This window comes from Enhydra lutris, unplaced genomic scaffold (assembly GCF_002288905.1).
Source record: "Enhydra lutris kenyoni isolate GAN:26980312 unplaced genomic scaffold, ASM228890v2 scaffoldscaffold42, whole genome shotgun sequence".
NCBI classification, from domain to species: domain Eukaryota; kingdom Metazoa; phylum Chordata; class Mammalia; order Carnivora; family Mustelidae; genus Enhydra; species Enhydra lutris.
This window is the reverse complement of record NW_019154126.1, coordinates 3,471,145-3,483,293: the sequence shown is the minus strand read 5'-3', so window position 1 is coordinate 3,483,293 and position 12,149 is coordinate 3,471,145. Positions and strand designations below refer to the sequence as shown.

Here is a 12,149-nt window from a genome sequence, read left to right as displayed (position 1 = left end):
TCAGTGTTTATTGACAGGTTAACTGTGCATTTAAAAAAATGCTTGCGAGGGCGCCTGGGTGGCTTGGTGGGTTAAAGCCTCTGCCTTCGGCTCGGGTCTTGATCCCAGTGTCCTGGGATCGAGCCCCGCGTCGGGTTCTCTGCTCAGCGGGGAGCCTGCTTCCTCCTCTCTCCGCCTGCCTCTCTGCCTACTTGTGATCTCTGTCTGTCAAATAAATAAATAAAATCTTTAAAAAAAAAATGCTTGCTATAGAGGTGCCTGGGTGGCTCAGTCGGTTAAGTGTCTGCCTTCAGCAAGGATCATGATCTTAGTGTCCTAGGATCAAGCCCCACATAGGGCTCTCTGCTCATCAGGGAACCTGCTTCCCCCTCTCTCTCTGCCTGCCTCTCTGCCTACTTGTGATCTCTCGCTCTCTGTCAAATAAATAAAATCTTTAAGAAAAAAAAAATGCTTGCTATAACCCTTTCCTGTATGAAGGAAGGTATGAAGTTTCATATCTACCTCTAGATGATGTATTTCTGATACTTTACAAAGGTGAAGTTTTTGTAGGTTCTGTTCTCTCAAACTTAATTTTTGTTGTTTATTCTTTACTATTCTTTCTTTACCAACATTAGGGAGGGAAAAAACCCTAAATGAAAACGTCCACTTTTAAGTCTGATACTCAACTCAGTCGGCTTTAGCCTTTTTCCCTCCACAACTAACTGGGGCCAGGTGCCTAGGAATTTGGTAGAGTTACTCTACAACTAGAGTTCTTTTAAAAACTTCTCTGTGGGGGCGCCTGGGTGGCTCAGTGGGATAAGCCTCTGCCTTCAGCTCAGGTCATGGTCTCAGGGTCCTGGGATCCAGCCCCGCATCTGGCTCTCTTCTCTGCTCAGTGGGGAGCCTGCTTCCCCCTCCCTCTGCCTGCCTCTCTGCCTACTTGTGCTCTCTCTCTCTCTGTGTCAAATAAATAATAAAAAGATAATAATAAAAAAAACTTGTATGGTCATAAGCAGACATTTGGAATATAGGAGTGAACTGTTATCAATGGGAAATTTAAAGCTGAAATGTCATTTTATGATTTATTTATTTATTTATTTATTTAAAAAGCTTTTATTCATTTATTTGACATAGATCACAAGCAGGCAGAGAGGCAGAGAGAGAGAGAGGAAGGGAAGCAGGCTCCCTGCTGAGCAGAGAGCCCGATGTGGGGCTCGGTCCCAGGACCCTGGGATCATGACCTGAGCCAAAGGCAGAGGCTTTAACCCACTGAGCCACCCAGGCACCCCTGAAATGTCATTTTAATCTTGCTAATATTTTAATATGGTCTGTGAATCTACTTAGGAAACACTAAATTTCTTTGATTTGCTTTGAATTTAAATATATTGTGTTTTAGCATAATAATTTACTCTAAATTTGCTTAGGGTTGTTTGACTCAGGCACCTAAACATTTTTTTCTCCCATAGTGGCTTAAATTTACCTCAATAATTATTCAATTTATTCTTAATCTACTTGCTTTTGGGTCCATCTTGTAAAATAATTATAGTTCTCTTTTACTAAAGTATTAGAGTAAGTGTTGTTTTTAACTTCTTTTTTTTTTTTTTTTAAAGATTTTATTTATTTATTTGACAGACAGAGATCACAAGTAGGCAGAGAGGCAGGGGGAAAAGCAGGCTCCCTGCTGAGCAGAGAGCCTGATGCGGGGCTCAATCCCAGGACCCTAGGATCATGACCTGAGTGGAAGTGGTTCCTTTCAATTATTAATCTTGAGAAAGGAACAAAAACGTCTAAGATACATATTGGAAGTTAAAGCCAAAGTTTATTATGGCAATATGAACTTAAACTATTTATTAAATATTTTTATCTTTATCCAACCTAACACCTGTTTTCACGTGTTGAGTAGATGAAATGATTTCAGTGGGACGCAATTAAGTAACAAGTTTGTTTTTAAGATTTTATTTTTATTTATTTGAGAGAGAAAGTATAGGAGGAAGGCAGAGGGAGAAGCAGACTCCCCGCTGAGCTAGAAGCCTGACTTGGGGCTCTATCCCAGGACCCTGAGATCATGATCTCAGCTGACGTCACATGCTTAACCAAATGAGCTGCCTAGACGCCCCATAATCTTTTTTTTGTTGTTTTAAGTTCTTATTTTAAATTATAGATGTATATAGAAAAGTTGGAGAAGTAGTAGCGTTCACATATATCCTGGATATCCTTCACTCAGTCTCCCCAGAGTTAACAACTCATATCCTTGATAGTGCCAGGAGATTCAAGGAGGATCTTTGCCCCCCTTAGTAGCCATTCTCCTTACCTGGGCAAGATAAAATTAAAATGTCCTAAGGTGGGTACTTCTCTGCAAAAAGAATCTTTTATAGCAGGTCTCTGAAGCCTACTTATGGTGTATTAGTCATTGACTTTCAGTGCACTTTTAAAAATTTATTTCAAAAGTATGCTGTGGGAGAAGTGTGTGTGTATGTTGTTTCCTTTATTCCAGATTTCTCTTAAAATGAGAGCCTTCAGTGACCTCTATGCTTCTTAACCAGTGTTTCTTTAGATTCACATGGAATTCTTTCCATCCCCTAGAATCTTAGTGCTTTCACTTATGCTTTCCTCAGTAAGTGACCCTCCCCACCCCATTCTCCCGTACTCTTCTTCATTGCATCTAAGTAGTTGTAAATTTTTCACTGAACTGATGGGGGTGTCTTGGCCCTGAGGTGATAACAGAGTTATCATGGGCTCCCAACATTAAACATTATAAACATCATTTCAGAAGTATTGGCTAAGCAGTGTCAGACATTTGTGGATTCTTTAGTAATTCATGTTACTGGTTAAAGTGATGTTAATGACTTGCGTTTTAATGTAGAATGCTTTAAATATCTTACTACACCATGAAATGCTACCTGATAAAATTAATAACTTTTAACCTCTTTCCAAAGTCTCTGGTTTCAATAAATGCACTAATTTTTAAAAAACAAACTACCAGATAATTTTTACTCATTCAGGAATTTGAGTAATTGGCCATTTAGGATAATGAAGACTGTATTCCCATTTTAGGTTTTTATTTTATTATTAATTTTATTTTTGCCTGGCACCTTTATAAAATATAGACTTTCGTTTTTTGGAAATACGCTAAAGATGATTTATCTTCTTCTTGATGATAGTCATTATGCAAATCAGTTATTATGGAGTACTGCTTCGCATTTTGATCTTTTAGTATGGTGGACTAATTTGTGATAGAGTAACTAAGATAATTTAAAGACTACATCAAAAAATGTGAAGCTAATAAGGAGAAATATAAAGCCCTTGCAGAAACAGCCCTTCCTGAAAAAGTGTTTTTCTGAGGAGTAGGATCTTTTGATTCTTATCAAGAGACTAAGACAGCTCATAAAACTGATAATTGGAACTAAAAAAGTGGTCCAACTGGTGTAATATTAGTTATGTTTCAGCCATTATAGATGACTGCATGAAAAAGGAGAGTCAGAAGGCTAAGGTACAGATGCTAAGGCATTTAGCGTTCCGTGTTCTTTGAGCACCACCTCAGCAGCACTCTGGAATGTGCTCTCACTTTTGGCCGTATTTTTCTCTTTTTTCTCATACTGTTAGCTGTTGATTCCTGCTGCCAACAAATGTCTCAAGAGCTGACTTTTCTTCCTCTTTCTAATTAATTTTCTGTTTCTAATCTTTTATATGCTTACTTGATCTTTGTAGAATTATATCTAGAGTAAGAGCAAATTGGCTCTGCAAAGGATATTTTTAAGTACATGGTACCTGAGATGTTTACACATGGGACTGGTAACATCTGGTCTTTCTGTTTGTCTGTTTGGTGATTTTTCTTGCCCTAGGTTATTTAATGAGTAGCCAAAATTTCCAGGTAGTTGACTTCTGGAGATGTAAAAAAATCTTAAGTATATTTCCATTTATGAATTTAGTATGCTATGCTTTTTTAGTGTGCTATACTACTAAATACATGGTAAATGTCTAGTGTGATCTTGAGGTTAAAATTATGCCTTACCTTTTACTGAGGGCTAATTGATTGTTAAACAAGACTTTATAGTATAAACTTACTGAGTTTCTATGCACATCTCTAATAAGAGGAAAAATGAAACCGAAAATTGACCAATTAAACTTAGACATGAAAGAATGAACTAGAAAATACACCCTTTCAAACAATGGAAAACAGGGGCAGGATTCTGCATCACAGACTATTTCTGTGAATTGTAAAGTCCAATTTTCATGCCCAGTAAGTATAATGTCAGGGACTGAGTCTTTCCAGAAACACAGTTTATTTTCTGTATTATTTTGCTCATTATAGCCACTGTGTTGTCTTGGTCTCCTGTGTGCTGTTGTACAGGTTGGAGTGTCCCCTGTCTTTTGTTTTGCTGTTATTCAGCTTCTTTATATTAGAAGTGCTTCAATCCTTGGAAATTATTTTCCACAGTTCTGTTCTGAAATAACTGTACAGTGATTCCGTTTTTATAAAACTTAAGTTTGATTTCATTCATGAAAAAGAATATGAAGTCTACTTTAAAAATTTGTGGTTCTGTTAAATCTGAAAAGCATTTCAGGCTAATAATAACTTTCTTTGAGAAACAGTATTTTGTGTACAAGAGATTTGCTCCCAAAATGCCACATTTTAAGGTTATAATATTCTTAGAAAGTGGGAGAAAGTATTCACATCAAAGAAGGCATTTTTATTACATTGGATTACGCAAGACTTTGGCCAGCCTCCTTAGCTTCATCTGTTTAAGGGTTCATTTTCACTTGTTTGGCACAAGTCCCAGTAGAGGCCTTCAGAATTGTGGTTAGCAACATGAATGAATTACAAACTTTGGACCAGCTCTCCAGTTAGTGGAGCTGGCTTCCTGCCAAAAAGACAGTGCCTTATATGGGGTCAGGGCAAAGCTGTGATTCGTTGAGCTCTGCATTGTATAGAAAACATACTTGTGATGCCTGTTTGCTTTCTTTTAAAATAAAAACAAAACAAAACAGAAAAAGCAGCAGGCTTCCAAGTCTATCAAAATAGGAAGTAACAGAATAGTGTGCAGGTTTTACTAATGACAGAGTTAAGCAATGGAAATATTGCTCTTTGTAGTTAAAATACTAAAAGTAGAAATTGGACCTTTTGACCTCCTTCGCCAGCCTGTGATGTAAGAGACTGGGGCATTTGTTAGACATCTGTTGTCTACCTGCCCTTATTTTGTAAATGGTTTAATAAGATTAAATAATTAGTCATATGGTCACATGGTAACCATGCCATTGGGTTTTGTTAGTGACTAGATACTTTGAAATTAAAGCAAGAATAACCTTGTGCCAGTCTTTATGTTTTTAATCTGGAATTATGTAACTTCAAAAATTGAAATGTTGGAGTGATAAAACAAGAATGAAATCTGCTCTTCAGAAAGTTAGGAATGTTTGCTTATATTCTTAGGTTGGAAAAAATAGTTACTAGGTCTGTTAGAGGAAAAATATGAAGATATTTTCAAATACAATTCATTTATCTTTGTAATTCTTTTCATTTAGGCAAATACACTGTCTGGATCTTCTCTTAGTCAGGCACCATCTCATATGTATGGCAGTAGATTAAATCCAAGTTCATCAATGGCAGCTCTTATAGTTCAGTCTGAAAACAATCAAACAGGTAGGTTTTCAAGAATTAATAAATTCTCCCCCAATGTAATTTCCCCTCACCCCCACCATTGGCTCATTTTATTTGAAAAGTCTAAAGGTGTGGTAGATATAGGATTGTGCTGCACCCCGCCCCCCACTGCCCCCCACTGCCCCCCACTGCCCCCCACTGCCCCCCACCACAGTTGGAAGTAAATAGTGTGCTGTGCTGCAAAACAGTGATGTGCTTTTTTACTGTCTGAAATGTAAATGTTTAAGCAGAGCCATCAGCAGGCAGGAATGCAACAATGTCTCCTGTGACTTTTGTGATTGATGTGTTCAGTTCTCAGTTCTGTGCAATGAAAGTAACATAACACTAGGCTTTTCTGTGAATAGCCTAAACCTTTATTTGCATAATTCATGAAATTGCATTACACAAACTTGGTTAAAAAAAATCCTGTTAGAGAATTTCTACAGTGTTTAGTAATCCTGTGAATTTTTACCAGTTGACATTTTGTAGCATTTGCCTCTTGTACTGTTTTAATGAGCCACTGGATTTGCTTTGTTTCATTCCATCCTTAAGGATTTGTTGACATGTCCAAGTAGTCATGCCTGTTTGGGGGAAGGGAATGGGTTTAGCAGTTCACCAAGAATGGATCAGTCATGTCTTTACCCTTTAAGGGTCAGAGGTTACCTGCCTCAGTATAAGGGGAGGACAACCTTGAAAGACGCCAGATAGGGTGATTTTAGAAGGAACTGACTATAGGAGAAATACAAGTTACTTTTCAAGCAGAGATAATTCGGTGAATTATCTTAATTCGGAGAATTATTTTGAAGAAACTAATTTTTTCCTTTTTAAGTACAGACTATTCCTACTTGTTTTTATCAACTTAAATTTTTGGTGTTCAGTTTTATTCTTGGTGTGAGGATCCATGTAATATATGTAATTTTAGTTACGGTGTGTGGCTCTGTGTAATACATTATGCATTTTATGACTTGTCTTGGGATGCAAAGTGTTAAAAAATACAAAGCATAAGGATTTGCTGTGATAAGCATACAGATTAGCTGTCCACAGCTGTGATTCATTACTTTAACCGTAGAAATTAAAAGTGGCTGAGGGGAGGGTACTGCAAATGCATACCACGCTTCTGTGCTGTAAAATTGAAAGGAATGAAAGAACGGAACATAATCCATGGCCTTCTACACCCACAAAAACGTGTAGAGACAACGCCTTACATGCCACAGTTCAGCAATTCTGAACTAGCAACATACTAGATCTTCTACTTTCATAGTAACTGCAAAGGTAGTGGTAAAGGTTTTATGTATGTTTTAGGAAAAATCAGGGCAAGAGCTTAAAAAACCTCTTATCTAGTGAGAGTCACTTTATCAGCTATGAAATATTTACACTGCAGATCAAGATCTTGGAGACAATAGCCGCAGCCTTGTTGGCAGAGGAAGCTCACCCCGAGGAAGTCTCTCACCACGGTAAGCATTATTTACTCTGCCCAGTATAGGCAAAGGAAACATTTTGAGATTTGGGAACTTCTTTATCTCGTATCAGAGCATACATTTGTGGGGCTGTAAAAGCATTCTGTAGATAAGAAGCAGTCTGGACTGTCAAGAAAAATGATTCTAAATTAATTTAAATATTAAACACGTGGTTAGATTTCTAAGCTTTTCAGAAGACATCCCTTTTCTTAGATTTCCAATGAGTTTCAACTCTCTTGTTTTTATCATTTGTATATTTAGCTGCTGGTACTATTAACTACATTAATTTGGCTAATTCTTTTTTGTCATGAAGTAGTCTTTAAACCTCTTAAAGGTGTAATACTCAACACTTTCAACTTTGGGTTCCAGTTTTAGCTCTGTTGTGGGCAGTGCACTTAACCCTTTGATCTCTAGTTCCTAGTTCTTGGGGCTCGTTTGTAAAAATCCCTCTGTTCTTGCAAGGGTACCTGGTTGGCTTAATCAGAAGAGCATTGAGCTCTTGATGTTTGGGTCGTAAGTTTGAGTCCCAATTAGGTGTAGAGTTTACTAAGAAAAAAATAAACTTTTGAAAAAAAATCTCTCTAGCTCCTAAAATTGTTTGAATCTAAGTATAACAGATTGTTACATTGTTCTGTGAAATGGCCGTAAATACTATTATGATAGAGTTTAGGTGTCTTACGTAATGTATGTAAGGTTATTCTGTTAGCAGAATTCTTACCAGAGTTCTACGGGAAGGGTCGAATTTCTCTGAGCACAGTCCAAGTGCCCCACATCTTCTGTTCTCAGTGGGGAGTATGGCAGAAGGGAATGTTGTATCAATTTATAGAAAACAATGGAACTTTAGGCGGTGACTCTCTTTTTATTAATTGTCTTCTTATTTCAGCTTCTGTACCTTCTTCCAGTTTTTTTTCTCTCTGCTCTTTAATTTTGTAAACTCTGCCTCAAACACAGTTAGACTAGGTGAGAATGGAGAACAGGAGGTTAAAAGCCCATTCTAGAGTCTTTTTTCCACTGTGAGAAATGAACATTTTTCAACTGTGAGAACTCAAAAAGTCTGTTAAAAATTAAGATTTTTATGCAAAGATACCAATAATATCTGTTGTTATGTTGCTCATATATTGGTAATGTCTTAAGAAACATCTTTATCAGATTGGTTCGATAACCTCTAATTTTGGTATTTTCTAGTAGTGTCTTTTCCTGTAAAATTCCTGGTGACCTAAAAGTAGTATTATTTTTCCTAATTGATTTCTGGAGGAAATGAAATATCCCTTCTTTTCCAACTAGGAATCTGAAGTACACACTGATTAACATCAACCGAATAATCTATAATTTTATGCTATGATTATTTCTGTACTATTTTATTCTTCTTTTCATAGAAAAAAACTAATGGGCTTTTGCTCATAAGTTTAGTGGAGGAAGCATTTCTGTATTCCCCTCTTAAGCTTAAAATATCATAGAAGCTATCCAGAAATTTTGCAAGATCCCTCAGTGTTATTTTGCTTCGCATAGTTCTTAGTTTTTCATTGGGTAAATGGATAAAACATTTAAAGCAATAAATTTTACCAAATTATTTTTAGCATATATTTCCAACTTTATATTACCCTTTAAAAATCAGCCTGAAAGGTAATAACCTAAATTATCTTGGTATAATGTACTATTTTGAGAGGGATGGTCAACTGTATGGAGCACGTGATACTTACTTGAGGAATGAAAAAACCTCATTTGTTTAACTTGTTGTTGAAGGAGATTTAGTAGAGAAGCACACCGAGGCAGTGGCAGAACGCTAGTGGGCTGTTGGAACACCCGAGCTGCGTCCAGCTCTGCCCAGCAGTGTATCTTTGCACAAGTCACTAAAACCCCATCCTCTTTTCCTCATATGGAAATGGAACCAATAACCAGGTTTTGACTACTCATGAGGCTGTTACGAAGATCATATGAGATAATTATGTGGAAACACACTGGAAAGCCTAAAGCCCTTTACTAATGTACTGTGTTAGCTTGGAGGCTGGAGAGCAGAAATGGCCACATTTACGAATTTAAAACAAAAAGGATGCGAGAACATTACACGTTCATCTTAATATAAGTAATATTTGTTTTGGAAGACTGAAGTTATTACCACTTGAAGTACAGATCCAAGACATTTTAGAAAAATTTGTATAGAGGGTTCAAATAAAACTTACTTTAATCTTGCTAATGTTCCTTAATCCTGTCAATACTAGAAAATCTGTATTTTTGACTTTATAACAAAAGGCTACTTCAATTATTATTAAGAATTTCTTTTTGCTAATATTTGAGATTCTGTTGGATGTAAAATAAAATGCCTTCTACATTATTATAATTGCACAGTGTTACTCTTGATATTTTGTGTATTAAAGCAGAATGGTGGAACTCCTCTCTTCTGGCTATTTATTTTCACGTTTTCTAATACTGTCTTTCCCCCTTTTGTCTAAAGCTATATCAGGTTCTTTTACAGCCTGTTTCAGAGATTATTGAGGGGTTGTTTTTATTTTCTAATGGTTTTTAATTACCGAGAATAGCTAGCTATTCCCCTGATTTTATAATTTGGGGAGGAAGAATGGTAATTACTCAATTTTAGGGTGGATTATGGTTTTATCATTCTTCAGTGTAGGCAGCCTGGAGTTAGAAGACTTTACAGGGGAAGGGTCAGCGTAAGGTGAGAAATGTGAATGCACTCTCTTTCTGTTTAAACTGAGAATTAATATTTTCAACAGATCTCCTGTAAGCAGCTTACAAATTCGCTATGATCAACCAGTCAACAGCAGTTTGGAAAATCTGCCTCCAGTAGCAGCCAGCATAGAACAGCTTTTGGAGAGGCAGTGGAGTGAAGGACAGCAGTTTTTATTAGAACAGGGTACTCCCAGTGACAGTAAGTATTCTTTTCATGTCTTTAAAAGATGGATGGACAGACAGATGGATAGATGCAGCAGTCACATTTCATCAATAGTAGTAAAATTATGAGATTGTTTTATATAATATGGCAAGAAAGTGTACTGTAGTGTTTTAATAGAACAGATTCTACAATTTTACCACTGGTCTTATATTTACCTGTTACTAATGCTAGGATCTTGGGCAAGTTTCCTGATGTGTACGTTATCTCCCATTTGTAGAGTGGGAATAATAATATACCTATATCACAGTGTTGTTTTGGGTATTAAATGGCATAAAAACTGTGAAGAGCATTGCCTAGCTCACAGTAAGCACTTCTCTGTTCAGTGGTTATTCTTACTGTTTTAAATTATTTTAATATTGGTACTTTGTTCTTATGAATTTTTAAACTTTTTAAAAAAAATTTTATTTATTTATTTGACAGAGAGAGACAGAGAGGGAACACAAGCAGGGGAGTGGGAGAGGGACAAGCAGGTGTCCCGCTGAACTTGGAGCCCAATGTGGGGCTTGATCCCAGGACCCCAGGACCAGATCTGAGCCGAAGGCAGACGCCTAACAACAGCCACCCAGGCACCTGCCCCTGTTCTTACCATTTTTAAATTTTACTAAAATACATGAGTCATATCTTCTCTTAGCTTAATTGAAGAAAACTTGATTACCTTTGGAGAATTCATTTTAAAAAATGCATTTAGTCAGGAGCGCCTGGGTGGCTCACTTGGTTGAGTGAAACTCTTGGTTTCAGGTTAGGTCGTGATCCTCAGGGTCGTGATGTCAGGGTTGGGAGGTCAAGCCCTATGTCAGACTCCTCGCTCAGTGGTGATTCTGCTTGAGATTCTCTCCCCCTCTCCCTCTGCTACTTCTCCCCGCACCTAGAAATAGTTTTGAAAAGGTAAAAATAAAAATGCATATAGTCAAGTATGCCAACCGTCTTCTTAATTTTTTAATTAGGTGAAAAAGAATAAGAATTGCTAAATTTATATATATTTTGTATTACTAAATTATGTATATGTGTTTTATATACATATTTATGTGTTTTATATACATATATGTGTTTTATGTACATATTTAGTATTTTTCAATGTTAAGTATTAGGATGATGGTTGAAAAATGCCAAAAAGAGCAAAGTTACTCTAAGTGGCAGTGAACTGGGGAAGTGGCCTCATGTTAAAGGATATATGTTTTTTTGGGGAAAAAATAGGTAGTTTTTATCATTTTGGGATATAGGCTTTTATTGCTTTATTGTATCAAAACAAATTTTTGTTGTTAGTAGACAAGTGCTGTAAATTGGTATTTTAGGGGTTTTTTGTGTGTTTTGTTTTGTTTTATGAATGGTACCTTGCCAGAAAAATGCTAATTGTGAGGAAATTCATGCCAGGATAATCCTTTAAACATGATAGCTGGAGGACAGGTTTAGCTTCATCTTATTGCATCTCATTTGGGTACACTGAGGGTTTCTGTGTAGCATCTTGAAGAGGAGGGGATAAAAGTTAAATCCTTGGGAAATGACCATATATGTCTCTACCATCTCCCTTGTGTCTTTTGAAGGCCCTGAGGGCATGTTAAACAAATACAACTTTTTAATATGTGTACGTAGAACTTTTAAAGTGTCCATCACCCTGGCAGAACTACTCAGTGTTGTCAGTTGAGAAGTCCCGAGTTGTGGAAGGAGTTGAAACTGTATTTGAGGTGATGAGGCAGGACAGAAACTGCCTGGTTACAGACGATCTTTCTCCGGGAGCCCGGCGTGGGGGCTGTGGTGCGCGCACACTGCGCCCTGCTGGGCGATGTGCGGATCCGCAGGCCTGGCGACGGCGGGGCGGCGGGGCTGGGCGGCCTCTCGCCCTGCTCTGGAGGCGCGCTTAGCTTGACCAGGCAGCACACAATAACTCTTTATTGTGGGGAAGGATATTGGTATGACTCTTTCCCATTTTAAACATGATTTTAACGAAAACTGATGGCAGGCACTTTGAATTTTTAATTAGGTTTTTATTTTGGTGAAAATAAAATGTCAGTTTTCTTTGAGAATGAAAACTACCTAGACCAGATGGGTGGGTTTTTTGATATGTGGCAACAAAGTTTCCAGAAGGTACATCTAGGACCAGTATCCCTTTATGCTTATATATACATAATATATTGTGGTATATTTGTATCTACATATAAATTTAGAAACT

The 12,149-nt window shown here is 37.1% G+C and overlaps 1 protein-coding gene across 1 annotated transcript in view; it reads left to right on the top strand.

Moving 5' to 3' along the window:
* LOC111155496 (MLLT10, histone lysine methyltransferase DOT1L cofactor) overlaps positions 1-12,149 on the top strand; it is a 234,588-nt gene that overhangs the window by 210,936 nt on the left and 11,503 nt on the right. The window contains exons 17-19 of the mRNA XM_022515655.1: positions 5,500-5,617; positions 6,996-7,068; positions 9,804-9,958. Coding sequence (XP_022371363.1) covers positions 5,500-5,617; positions 6,996-7,068; positions 9,804-9,958 — 346 coding nt within the window. The remainder of the gene's footprint in view (positions 1-5,499; positions 5,618-6,995; positions 7,069-9,803; positions 9,959-12,149) is intronic.